The sequence below is a fragment of the Lepisma saccharinum genome, chromosome 5 (genome assembly GCF_977018435.1).
Source record: "Lepisma saccharinum chromosome 5, izLepSacc3.1, whole genome shotgun sequence".
NCBI classification, from domain to species: Eukaryota; Metazoa; Arthropoda; class Insecta; order Zygentoma; family Lepismatidae; genus Lepisma; species Lepisma saccharinum.
Window position 1 is genome coordinate 82160766 of NC_139233.1, and position 14883 is coordinate 82175648.

At 38.6% G+C, this 14883-nt stretch overlaps 1 protein-coding gene across 4 annotated transcripts in view; it reads left to right on the forward strand.

The window, feature by feature from the left end:
• The first annotated feature begins 816 nt into the window (after positions 1-816).
• The window catches only part of GramD1B (GRAM domain containing 1B), a 178264-nt gene continuing 164197 nt past the window's right edge, over positions 817-14883 (forward strand). For 3 of the 4 annotated variants that reach the window (XM_083122716.1, XM_083122714.1, XM_083122715.1), the window contains exon 1: positions 817-1115. In XM_083122716.1, the coding sequence (XP_082978842.1) occupies positions 1069-1115 (47 nt within the window). In that variant the 5' untranslated portion in view covers positions 817-1068. Of the gene's footprint in view, positions 1116-12134; positions 12177-14883 lie in introns of those variants that run through there. The other variant, XM_083122718.1, reaches the window with a different exon arrangement.

Consider the following 14883-nt stretch of genomic DNA (forward strand, 5'->3'; position numbering starts at 1 on the left):
TTATATCTACTGCAGATTCAAATTCAGCATACAAAAAAAGGCATGTTATATTTTTCGACCGCTGAGGAGAAAATTGCATCTCGGCTCCGATGATACCTTGTTCCTGGAGACTGGTGTGCGTGTCGTTTCCTGAAGAGTCTGGCGTTATGTCGTAAATCAGGAAAAAGGATCCGTTCTCGAACATTGTCCGTGTGATCTGGTGTCCGTAATTGGCGTGGTGAATGCCTGTACCGGAAAGTCCTTACCCTTGCAGCTACACTGTTCGAAAATACTTGTGTGGTGGCACTTGCACACCAACCACATAGAAGTCAACAAAACTGACTAGTTGCTCCTTCCATGGACAATCGCTATTACTTAATTTGCAGTGTGTAATTCATAAATGCGGGCAGATAATAAATTCCTTCAAAAGAATTTAAGAAACATATGCTCACATTAAATTTCCAGATGAATTGCGAGCGTCTCCACTCATATTGGCCATTAAGAACCAACAGTGTCATTGTTACGATACATAAATATCGCAAACAGAAACATTTTCATGCTCCAAACAAAGTATGACACATGATACGACAAAGAACGAGAAATGCATAGTTTCTTGCATACATCATGCTAGTAGTGTAAATCTTCAATTACTAGAACTAACGAATTTTTTATGATCAAATATTACTTGGACAAAAAAATCTGGCAGCACCAATTACTGGCGCGCATTTTATCCGCTATCCTGAACCGCTTGGGATTTCAGAACATGCCTCCGCCACCGGAATAGTCTGAAGACGGAAGAAGAAGAAACGTAACTGTTTAGATTACGTGTAGTCTGTGGCAGAAGACAGTCTGAAATTTTGCTGGAAAATTAGATGGATTTAGAAAACAGATTTTTTTGTCCAAGTAATATTTGGTCATAAAAAATTCGTTAGTTCTAGCAATTGAAGATTTACACTACTAGCATGATGTATGCAAGAAACTATGCATTTCTCGTGTTTTATCGTATCATGTGTCATACTTTGTTTGGAGCATGAAAATGTTTCTGTTTGCGATATTTATGTATCGTAACAATGACACTGTTGGTTCTTAATGGCCAATATGAGTGGAGACGCTCGCAATTCATCTGGAAATTTAATGTGAGTATATGTTTTCACGTTAAGGCCTTTCTTAAATTCTATTGAAGGAATTTATTATCTGCCCGCATTTATGAATTACACACTGCAAATTAAGTAATAGCGATTGTCCATGGAAGGAGCAACTAGTCAGTTTTGTTGACTTCTATGTGGATGGTGTGCAAGTGCCACCACACAAGTATTTTCGAACAGTGTAGCTGCAAGGGTAAAGACTTCCTTCTGGTGAATATCTCTTTTGTGCAGGGATTTCTTTTATAAAACGCGCGCGTTCTCTTTTCATATACTTCTTTTGGTAAATCTATCAGTACTAATCTGATATTCCCCGGACAGATTTCTTCAAATTTACAGGAGAAAATACTTACGGAATTGAGTTTCTGTGTAATTTTGGAAGGTGGTAGAAGTGTTTTCTCGCATTTTTCAGTGTATTTGTCTGCTAATTCATGTATGTTTCTATAATAACGTCCATCCGATGCACGAAAGCTGTTGCTTGCATTTCCATCCATGTACTTGAACCAGATGTTGCGAGCATGTGATGACGTAATCCCCGGTGTTTCCAAACACACAGTTTTTTCACTATATTGCCCAACCTAAAGCAACCTAACCTAACCTTACCATGATGGTGTGTGAATGGTTATATGATCCAGAATGGTTTTTGGGGCTATTCGTGGATGGTCATACTATCCCGAATGGTTTTAGGGGCTATGCGTGCAGTTTTCAGGGCTATGCTGGAATTTTTCTGTTAAGAAGGTTGAAACACGACTTTGCCGTTTGAAACACAAAGCTAGTCAAGATTTGCCCGCCATTTTGCATGTTCAGGAATTTTGCTGGTAAATCATCTATTTTTCGATATAAATGTGTGACCGATGTACGATGACGTAATCATGGTCATTGCCGGTCAGTGTTTCCAAACAAGTGTTTTTGTAACTGAAGAAGGTACGTTTCTGCAAATGGTTTGTGGAGCTATGTGTCAATGGTTCATGGGGCTATGCATGGATGGTGTGTGGGGCTACGCATTTTTTTTCTAAACCAATTTTTAACTATTGTAACCTAAACATGACCCAACCTAACCTAACCTTACCGGAAATGTTTTGTGGGTCTATGCGTCAATGGGTTGTGGGGCTACTTAGGTATTTTTGGGTGCAGTGGGGTGGAAACACTGCATGCCGAGTACGGTAGTGAAACTGTGACAGCCATTTTGCGCGTTACCGAAGGCAAAAAGAAACTAAGAAAACTTACTCGATATGTCGCAAATAGAGCTTATTTCCATGAAATAAGCGAAATGCCACCTTCAACAATGTTTCTCAATGCAGAATACTTAAGTACGAATATTCAAATTAGATGAACTAGCAAATTTCAGCCGTTTGTCCGATATAAGAAATTTACCAAAACATAAAACAATCGGAACCGTTACCGTAGAAATTGTTCATTAACGTGTAGAAGTTGTAAAATAAGCTTTTCTATTCTCACAATGATTCTCCGTATACAAGTATGGGAACCATATTTGTTGATATGAATAAAGAACAATTGACGTTCACAATTAGTTACGCTGTCTACAGCATTGCCACACTGTTGATTTCATACTTGGAGAGCATGGATGGTTTAAGAATGGTGGAAGAGAACAGTAAGAAAGTTGTTAATGTTGTACAGATTGTTAGGTGGAGTGTACAGGAGGATGGCCGTGGGCTAATGAACAAACTTATGAATTTCGGTATTTTGCCCAAAGAAATGCATCGAGGATGACGAAGAAGACTACAGTGACAATGACAATGTAGAAGAGCATGTGGAATGTGGACTGATTTTATTACAGGTAAGTTTGGCAACAATGCAACAATCATTTAATTGCAGGATATGAACATGGCATCTTCGATGAAGAACGTTTGCCATTAAAGTGCTATGAAAATAAGATTTTTTATCAGTTCGTTATCAAAAAAAGTGCAAAACCATTCAGGGATAGCCCCACTGACCATTCTCAGTTAGGTTAGGTTAAGCAAACAGTTAAAATTTGGGGTCGTAAAACCATGCATGGGTAGACCCATGAACCATTCACAGTAAGGTTAGGTTAGGCATGCATAGTTAAAATTTGGGGTCGTAGTAATGTCAGGAATATATATTTCATTCCTTAAGTATTCGAAATGCAAAATCTTGTGATAAATAATGAGCAATCATGCATTGTTCATTTGCTATTACGGACCCCCTTATTTTACAATTTCTACGCGTAACCCTCAAATTTTAACTTCAAATTCGTGATTAGGAGACCTCAATTAGTGAGTATGCGAAATATTACAAAAATCGGGGATGGGTCCGGTATTGTAAATTCGCTCCCAAGCATCTACGCTTCCTATTGACAAAGCATAGGTGAAAGAAAGGTAACGGTTCCGATTGTTTTATGCTTTATCCTAGCACAAAGACTAATTATCGTAGAATTTTGGAAATCATTGTAACACGAAATTTGAACCTTCCTTAAAGTAATGAGCACTGTTTGGACTTGAAAAAAAAGTTATTTATGTTGAAAAAGCAACTTGAAAATTACCTTACGCACTTCTCATGGACAAGATATTCTCAGTCGACAAGCGACAGTAAATATCGTATAAGCGTGGGAATGAATGTAGATGTAAATCAGAACCTTAGTAGAATGCATTTAGGGATTTTATTTTAATGCTAAGGGAACCAAACCTAACCTGCCTAACCTAACCACCAAAGGATATTTGAACAAAACCTTAAGTAATCGCTAAAACTCCACAGTATGTGCTAACAGACGTACATGGAGATCAAACCATGTAAAAGTTGCATTTGTAGCATGATGAAATCGCAAAAAAACAAAAGGAACTTGGGCCATTTTGGTGATTACTTACTGCGTTGTTTCCTTGACTGGTTTTTCACTTCTATAAAAATCTGTACTTGCAACAGCTATTTGTTTACTATCGTTTTGGTTATGAACGAATGCTTTCATGGTTGGGTAATTCGATGTCAAATGAACCAAATTTTGGTCAATTTTGAACGTGACCATCTCTGATTTTATTCATACTTAGTTGTTATGGAGTACCACCTAAGGTAGGAAAAATTGCAGATTTGTATCTGTTGGAGTTCTCCAGTTAGAACCCTCTGAAATATGGAAAAAAGCACAATTTTCAGCATGCATGCAATCACAAAAAAAGTTAACAGTTCCAATTGTTTTATGATTTCTGCTAGCACAAAGACTACTTATCGTAGAATTTTGGAAATCATTTTAACACGAAATTTGAACATTCCTTAAATTAATGAGCACTGTTTGGACTCGAAAAAAAGTTATTTATGTTGAAGAAACCAACTTAAATTACCTTACGCACTTCTCATGGACAAGATATTCTCCGTCGACAAGCGGCAGTAAATATCGTAGAAGCATAGGAATGAATGTAGAAGTAAATTGTAACCCTAGTAGAATGCATTTAGGGACTTTATTTTAATACTAAGGGAACCAAACCTAACCTGCCTAACCTAACCACGAAACCATATATTGAACAAAACCTTAAGTAATCGCTAAAACTCCACAGTATGTGTTAATAGACGTACATCGAAATCAAACCATGTAAAAATTGCATTCGTAGCATGATGAAATCACAATAAAACAAAAGGAACTTGGGCCCAAAAAAAAAATATAAATCATGCTAGAATTGACGTAGAAGGTTGGGTTAAGAACCAAATTGTTTCTTTTGCTATGAGCTTTAATTAGATATATCACATGGTTACTTTTCAAATTTTTCATTTCAAGGTCATTCAAACGTTTTTTAAAAATCGAATTTTTCAAAGACCTATATTTTGAATTATTTTTAAAAAATGAGCATAGAAACATACATATTTCAACATTAAGTCTTATAAGTTTTGTTATGGGATCGCAATGGGATCATAGTTTTTGACATGTATAAACAAATACTATGCACTAGATAAGACCGTAAGACACGGGAATATTGCAATGTAAATTCCATTCCTTTGTAAAGGGACTATGTTGCTTGCCAAATTGGCCAAATGGTGAAATAATTGACAAGTTTCATTTGGTAATCTTTCTTAATTCTTTTATCAGCAAATTTTCCTGTATTAAATTTTAGAACTTTTAGATTTTGTTGCTTATGATCTATCACGGAGAGTCTTTCTCTTAATTTAGCAATTATTAAATAATGGTCACTGACACAGTCAGCACCTATATGTAAACGAATGTCAATTATACTAGTATGCCTTCTCTTATCAATGAGAATATGATCTATCTGATTATGAGTTTTACCGTATGGAGAAGACCAGGTATATTTTTATGTTTAAAAGTGGTACTATTCACAATTAAATTCTTTGAGATTGTAAAAGTAATTAATCTTATACCATTATCATTACTTAATTCATGAAGACTTTCCATACCAATCGTAGGTTTAAATATGTCTTCTTTACCAGTCTGTGCATTACAGTCACCTAATAGAATTTTCATATCATACTGGGAAAATTTATCAAAGACCTGTTCTAACTTTGCATAAAAATCATCTTTAGTATTATCATCTTTATCTTCCGTTGGTGCATGTATGTTTATTAAAATAATTTTACACCACCTACCCTGGAAAACTGCATATGATATCCTATCATTAATAAATCCTATTGTTTTAAGAGCCGAGATAATTCTCTTATTTATGAAGAAGCCTGTTCCAAAATTATGATTTTCAGTACCACCATAGAAAAAAGTATAATTTTTAGTTTTACAATTCCCTTCTTCTGGCCACCTAACTTCCTGGACAGCTACTACATCTAATTTATACTTAACTACCTCAGTAACTGTACACTGAAATGCCCCAGGCCGGTAAAGGCTCAGAACATTCCAAGTGCCTAATTTAATATCCTTATTCCTAATGTAGATCTTATCCTTAGTTCAGGGACCTCCCAAACTAGTCCCCACCCGGAGATCCGAATGGAGACTATTTTACCTCCGGAATATTTTACCTTTGGAACATCCATGGCCTCATAATGCTGTTTCTTGACATGTCTTTTTACATTGCAGAGTTGTCAGCTCTACGGCTAACCCCCAATATAAATGGAGGACCGCACCTGTCGTTGGTCAGTGGATCCCTTGGATCTATACCTGCCGCAAAATTAGTTAGAAGGAACACGCGTCACGGTGTTGCCATATCGTGCAGTAAGGTACATACGCAATGCAGCCGTCTGACGCTGTGGCGAGGAAAACGTGTTATGAAAAGGAACAACAATGATGAAATGTGTTATTGTTTTTTGAGGAAAACGGGATAACAATGATGAAATATGTTATTGTTTTCTCTCTTCATTTCCATTTCCCTTACAACATGAACGAATTATCGAAACGAGCATTGTTTACAGGTTGCCTTTTCAATCCATTCTGAAAATACTGAATATATACACTTGCAATAACCATTTCTTTCCGAAGTCGCCGTTAAAGTCTTCCCATCTTTCAATTAGACCGCAACTGAATTGCACAAAGTTCAGTTGGTGGGGTGTCTGACTTTCACGCGGGAGACCCACGGTAGTTTGTGGAACTTGTACCCGTATTTCCATATGTGCAGACTATTATCAATATCTACATATATCATTTTCTTCTACCTTTATTATTATCAAACATTCAGCACGTTTCCAAATCCCCGTCCGTTTCAGAGAAGCCAAGCAAAGGTCATTTGTCTTGCCCACAAAAGGCGACGGCTATATTTACGCTTTCTCTCCCAGAAGCCCCTTTGTCTCCCCAACGTGAAATATTTCCATCCTTCCCTGCAACCAACCCCCCTCCTCCATGTCAGCCAATAGAAAGTGGACATGGACAAAAAACCCTAACCCAACGGTGAATTTTGGTGGTTCAGTGTGCGTCTATAAGCTAGACAGAGAACATCGGTGTTGAGAATGCAAGTGAAGAATCGGTGTTGAGAATTCAGGTGACAAGTGTGTGTCTAGAACTTGTGCCGGAGAATCTGTTGTCGAGAAGTTGCGAATCTGTGTTGAGAATTTAAGGTGACAACTGTGTGTCTAGGAATAATGGTTATACTGAACATCCTGTGTCTAGAAGCCGGTGTCCGTCAATGCTGAGAGCATAGCATTTAACCCTTGATTTACGATGAACGGGATAGTTTTCGTCACAAGATAAACTATTATATATGTAACTGGTCAGTGTACAGAAGACAGATGTGAACTGTGACGTGTGCTTCCGCGGCCTGATATATATGTAGGAATCGTCACCGGAGGGCAGTGTGATTGACACCACGGACAGTTGGGACAACCAGGTTCCCTAATGACAGACAATGGAGACATCAATACACAACGCCAGGACATCAGTGTAAGTGCGACCGGAATTGAAATTAAGGTGTGGACTTGCAATTATCATATCATGTAGAGATTCTCAACATAATACATATTCACATATCACAGTCCATCAATCAAATTCCTATAATTTCATATGCAACCCCATCCTTTTCCCCAATCTCAATAGTATTTTTCTATTGTTTATGTGCATCGTGCAGGTACAGCCGGGCATCGAACCCTGGACGGCTTGGTCCCCAACCGCCTATTGTTCGGCTTCAACCAAGCGGCCCAGTGGGGAAAGAGCTAGCCTGTACGACCACAAACTTTTTCAAATATCCCGAGCAGCTCCGGGGTCGACTCAGCACAAGTGAGTACCTGGGGTAAGGCGGTTGGTGAACCACATCACCTCATCACTTCCATAATATGGCCTAGATCGAGGTCGAGAATGTGTAGAGCCCTACCTCCACATCCCCATGTGCCTCCCTACTGTACTTTATTTTGCGTCCATTAAGTTTTTTGTATGTGAATCCTAGATAATTTATGACTGTCTTTAAAGATGTTTCCCCACCTTGAAAAAGTCCTGAATCTTTCAACGAAACGTGCAGTTTCCCAACAGTGGGATGATATTTCCTTCTATAATAATAGTAAATATGACGACGAATAGCATCTTGCTGAAAGGTATCTACATTTGTCACGCGTTTACTGATATTCCTCTTCTTTCCTGGGGTTTCCAGCTTTGAAGCCTCGGATTTATTTATTTATTTCTACCACATTATATTTTTCTTTCCTTATGGTTGTTCTTAGACACGCCAGCAGCAGCAGCAGCAGCAGTCCTGTCCAGAACTTCATTTACAGAAATGATTGGACCTCCATTGTTTTTCTCTTGCTCATATTATTTGCACTCAGAACAAACCATCTCTCGTGTTTGGCCTTTGAGAATAATTCCTTTTTCTTTTAGTGCATGGCCTCTTTGGTACATTGTCATCTCGAGTATTGTCTCCTGTGCTTGACATTCTTCACACAAGCACACGACACATTCAAGCAGAATACAGAAAAATATGTACAATAAAATAACACTAAAACAACATGCTATATACAACAAAGAATACTCTAAATTCAGTAAACACTTAACAAACGGACCGGTTAAAATATCACAGCAACGCAACGCAATGCAACAAACAAACACGTCCTCTCCCAACAACATGAAAACTGATCGCAGGAAGAATCGACCGATAAGAGGCAACACCGAGATAAACATTTTCTGTTGCTAGGTAACCAGGGCTTGGGTGAAGCACTGGGAAGATTTTGATTGGCTCGCATGCCAGCAACCCACCCTCCCACAGTAACGTAGACCCACTTTCTCCACGTGGTTCACAAGCATCAATACCAAACTAATTTTGCGGCAGGTATAGCTGGGAGGAACACATAGTAGTCCACCAACCATACCCCACTTCTGCCAATTGTGGGATGCTCATACAGCCATGACAGAACAAAAGTAAAAAAAAAAAAAGTAAAGTGTTCCCCTGTGCATAGAACCACGCCATGAAGGGGTATAGGGGGTGTGGGGGTAACAGAACAGCTCTGTAAATCCCAACAGAGCAAAATGTTGACCATTTCACTCTGTTGGTTGACTAACTGCAGTGAACAAGCCACTGGGCGATGAGGTCGTAACATCCTTACGCCGAACACATGCACAAACTGTTTGCATTTCTCAATCATTCTGGACTGGTTTTATTAAGTTCAATAGTTTACTTGCAATAAATTTTTGTAACCTCTCAATTATTTCTGAAACACATAGTATTTTTTCTTGTTATGTCATCTCGTCTGTTCTAGTTTGTATTTCACTCCTAAAATACTCCATGAGCTTAAGGACATTAAGTACACTACAGCAACCATAGATGAGTGATCTATCGATTTATTTATTTCTTTATTGAAAATTTCAGATACAGCAAAAATGACCATTTTACCTCGAAATTGTCAAGAATGAAAACAACAAAATCAAAGATGGCACTCGTTGATGTTATTGACCAGCATTTTCTGAGCCTCCCCAATGATATAGTAGTTAAAAATCATGATTGATTTAAATCTATTTTTTTTTATTTTTTAAGAAACACGCTTAAAATTGCTTGTTTTTTTGTGTGGTTTTTGGCACCATACGTATGTACCAGGTGTGCAGGTTAATAATTCTTAATTGATCCAAAAGAAAACAAGTGTATCTGGTGAGAAAGGTAACAAATGCTTTATTCAAATTATGTGCCATTGCTAGCTATACATTGTGTCTATCTGTCCGTCAAATTGCTGATGCCTTTCCAGAAAAATCGTTCACATTTTGATGTGATCCAGTCAGCAAGCCATTGTTCGACATCTTCGTAATTATTGAAGTGTTGCTGGGAAAGTGAGTGAGACATCGATGAAAACAAGTGGTAGTCCGAAGGGGCTAAGTCTGGTGAGTATGGTGGTTCGGGCAAGAATTTCCAGCCAAGTGTGTGATGAGGCGTTGTCGTGCTGCAAAATCACTTTTCCGTGTCTTGTCGTCCAATCTGGGTGCTTTTTGATCAATGGATGGTTCAAATTGATGAGTTGTTGACGGTAGTGAATGGAATTCACTGTTTCACCTGGTTTCAGAAGCTCATGGTACACCACACCCTTCTGATCCCACCAAATGCACAGCATTGTCTTCCTTCTGAAGCGATCTGTTTTGGGGTCGATGTTGAAGGTTGTCCTGGGTCAACCCATGACTTTTTGCATTTTGGGTTCTCAAAGTAGATCCATTGTTCATCCCCAGTCACTATCTGATGCAAGAAAGACTTTTTCATTCCAAGAAAGCAACACTTCACACACATTTTTCGCTTTTTCATTTGCTTGTTGTTCAGATGATGTGGGACCCATTTTCCTGCCTTCTGGATCTTTCCCATGGCGTGAAGACAATCAGATATGGTTTGGTTACCAACATTTAACTTCTCTGCCAGTTGTTGTTGTATTTGCTTATCGTCTTCGCCCAACAGTGCTTGCAATTCGGCGAATTTGAATTTTTTCGGCTGTCCTGGGCGATCTTTGTCTTTCAAGTCGAAATCACCACTTTTGAATCGTCAAAACCAACGCACACACTCGTCTTGCGTTAGGACATTGTCACCGTACATTTCCACAAGGATACGATGGCTTTCACTCGCGTTTTTCTTTTGATTAAACAAGAAAAGCAGGACATGCTCCTTATTTGGTTTGAAGGTCAACATGTTTCCCACACAAACCCAATATCACGATCACTCGCACTAGGTTGCACATCCAGGGCATTTTGACAGGTACTATCCTGCAACACACTGACGTAACAGTTGAGACTGTGTACCAACCCTTGCTTCCAGCGCCATCCAGCGACGAAATTAAGAATTATTAATCGGCACACCTGGTATAACTTTTCTTCCAGTGAAAATAAAACATTTATTTTAATGATAGTTTGTAAAATATCAGCTGCCATGTTTATTTAAAGTTTAATTATAATAATATTACACACATCAAAAAAAGTTTGGAAACACCCCAGTTGACCAGTGAAATATGGAACGGTGCCTTGCATGTGACTCATGGTAGACGTCAGTAGAGGCATTACCAGCAGAGTAGACAGAAATAGCAGCACCACTGTGCGGCGTGGGTGGGAATACTGCAAATCACAACCATTCCGAGCCGTCAGTACGGTAAGATTCATTGTGTTTCAGTGTGTTGCAGTGAGTGAAACACACCTGCCTGGGTAGAAAAATGCCTCCAGTAACAATATCAGAACACAATCGTGCTCGAATTGTCACCTTAGTGGAGGAAGGTTATTCTTATCGTCAAGTTGTCCAATGAGTGGGTGTGAGTGTATCTGCCGTGTCCAAACCATGGAAACTGTATGTGGAGACTGGAGGCGGCGTTGATCGTCCTTGCAGTGGTGATCCCCGTTCGTCCACCCTAGCACAGGACCACTATGTCCGAATTCTTGCCCAGAGAAACCCCGAATGCACTGCTGCAGACCTCAGAAATGACATGTTCGGAGCTACAGGTATACACATGACCCCACAAACCATTCACAATCAGCTCCATAATGCACGGTTGCATGCACGACGTCCTTGGAGAGCACCCCCATTAATCAGGACATGCCATAGTGTGCGATATTGGTCGGCTCAGCAACACCAGGACTGGGACATTCAGAAATGGTCCAGTGTTCTCGTTACTGATGAATGCCACCTGTGTTTGCGACCTGATAATAATCAAATACGTGTGTGGCGAGAGTCATGTAGCATTGCTCGAGCTCTGTATGTGGTGGAGCGGCAACAGCAGGGAGGTGGCTCAGTCATGTTTTGGGGTGGTATCATGATGGGACATCATACGCCACTGGTTTCTGTCCAAGGTCTATGAATGCTGTCACATATCGGGACTATATTTTGGAACGTTTTGTTGTGCCCTTTCGTGCTGCTGTGGGAGATGCTTTTGTGTTGCAGGATGACAATGCTCGTTGTCACAGGGTGCAGATTGTAGGAGCGTTTATGCAGGTATCACTCGAATGGACTGGCCCCCTTTTTTTCCCAGACATGAACCCCATCGAACATGTATGGGACAATCTGAAAATTGCTGTCTGGAAGCGTGTACCACCTCCCTCAACACTGAACAACCTCCAATGAGCGGCAGAAGATGAGTGGGATAGGATGGACCAAGAGTTCATTGACAGCCTCATCAATGGTATGCCACGACGTGTGAATGACCTGAGACGTGTACGAGGAGGCATTACCCACTACTGAGATGGACCATGTGCTTTGCAGAGATCAGGTCATGTGCTCTCTTTTTGTTCACCATAATGGCATACTTTCTTTTTTCGTCTGTCACTTGACTGGGAATGTCATGTCATTTCACTGTACTGTGGTCAAAGGTTTCCACAAATACACTATTCATTTTTCATGACTTCTGTTACATACCCAATAGGACCAAGTAATGTGAATAGTTTGCCAAAGACGAATAGAGATGGCAGCACAAGGCATGCAAGGTTAAGAATTGGCATAATATATGTGAATAATTTTATAAATAAGAACAAAGCAAATTGGAAAGATGAAAAACAATAGAATATATTATAAGAAGACAAAGAATAAATATGAAAGAAGTAAATTAATATATATATTTTATAAATCAAATCAGTGATCACATGTAAGTTAATACGAAAATTAAGGAAGTCAAAGCACTGATACAAGTTTGTGTCTTTGAACAGATATTGCATCTGTATGATTGATTTACCATTCCTATAGGGGAAATTTTGTTTACATCAGTGGCGAGCGCATTCTGATCGACGCCCCACAGCACTTTTTGGTTGCGCGGTTTAACCGTAGCACCTACTTGGATGCGTGTGTAAATCGTTTGCACCAAGTATACACTCTGTTGTACCTAGTTAGTGGTGGCACGTTCCAATTGCAGCCCCAAGGGAGGATATTAGTATTATTCCCAAAGCTTGGAGGAAAAAGTTTGAAAAGGATAAAGGAATTCGTTAAATAGTCAAAACCTAAATAAATTGAAATCCAGAGGGAAGTTCACAAAGAAGATAAGAAGGAAGTCCCGATCCAGAACGTCCATTAAGAGGGAAGTCCAGATCCTCCATATTGAGAAGGAAGTCCAGATCCAGACTGTCCATTGAGAAGGAAGTCCCGATCCAGATCTGCCCATTACGAAGGAAGAATATTGAGATGAAAATTGACTGTAAACGAGAAAATTATAGAAGAATGTAGCTTATCATGTAAAATTCTTACTTAATGTATCCTGTGTTTAAATAATATATTCATTTAAACGTCTCCATTGGAAGGCATCCTGTCTGGTTTCGTTGTCTACAAAGAACCCTACCCTGTAGATAAGATAGCTGAGATTTAAGATTAAGGTTTATGTACCTTTGCACCAAATGAAGGTAGCATAAATAAATGGCGACCAACTTTTGGGGCTAGAGAATTAGGAACCAGACAGCGAAGAGAGAAAGAATAATTGAAAATGGAGGAAAAGGATAAAGATGGAAATGAGAATGGAGAAGCTACAATGAAGGAAGATGGAGAAAAAAGGGAAACTTTCATTTGTTGCCGAGAGGAAGGAAACAAGGAAGAAATTATTTTCTGTGTCACATGTAAGGAAATGAAACATTGGACGTGCGAAGGAATAAGAAAGGAGAAATACATATCAATAAGTAAAAGGGAAGAAGATTATACATGTAAGGAATGCAAGAAGGAAAAGCTAAAAGAAAAGCAGAAGAAGCCAGAAGAAATAAACTTGATGGAAATGTTCCAAAAGCTGTCAATGCAGATAAATGAAAATAACAGAGAATTGAAGGAGAAGATTGATGAGAGTAATAGAACAGTAGAAGAAAAGTTAGAAGAAAATAGTAGAAAATTAGAAGCAGTAAGAAATGAAAGCAAGAAAATGTACGAGAAAATAACCGAGGCATGTGAAGAAAATAGAAGATCATTGGAAAAGAAGATAGAATAAACAACATTGCTAATTGAAAACAAAAACGTGGATATAAATAGGACAATCGAGGAAGAAGTTTCAAAACTTAGAGAGGAGAATATAGACAGAACCAACAGTATGGAAAGAAAAATTGTTGAAAATAAATCGCAAATAGAAGCAGTATCTTCTAGAGTAGATGCAAATGAAGACAAGATAGAAGAAGCAAAGATTCTGATAGAAGATAGAAGTTGGACGATGAAAGAGGAAAGTTCCAATGACGAGCATGACAGCAAGATAGACGAAGAAGCTATAAAGATAAGCGAAGTAAACAAAGAAGAGACAGATAAGAAAATAGAAGAAGAAGAAAGAGGAATAGCAAGGGATGAAAAATTTACTTGTCAATGTAATGATGAAGAAATCCATGTCGAAATGAAGATGAAAGAAGAAAGTTCCAGTGACGAGTCTCTGACTGAGGAAGAAAAGAAGCATACACATAACCGAAGATGTAAACAAAGAAGGAAGAAAAGTAAAATGAGATTTAGATATATTCACGTAAAGACATGGAAGAAGAAGAAGAGAAAGAAATTAAAAATAGAAAAGAACCTGAAGAAAGTTAATAATATGCTAAGAAGGGTCGACATAGATCAAATGGATTTTGATTCTACTTCGCCAAAGAGAAGGAAGAAGAAGACGAGACGGAAAAGACAAGGAGAGCATGCATTTGATGATCTAGAACAGAAGAAGTTTTGGCAGAAACTAGATTGGAAGAAGAGAGAAATGAAAGTAATTTCTTTATTAGAAGAAAGTTGGAACAGGAGGAAGAAGGATCTTGAGAAGAATAGAAAAAAAGAAGAAAGAGAAGAAAAAGAGGAAGAGAAAAAGAAAACAAGATAGTGACAAGCAACGGGTATCTGAAAGAATCGGAAGGAACAAATAAAACTGACTAGTGCAAAGTAAGGAGATGTGTTGATTTACAGACTGGCAAGCGTTTCTAGAATTATTAAAGTTGTATGAAAAGTTCTAGTTCACCAGAAGAAAAATTCTTGGAATTATTAGTTTG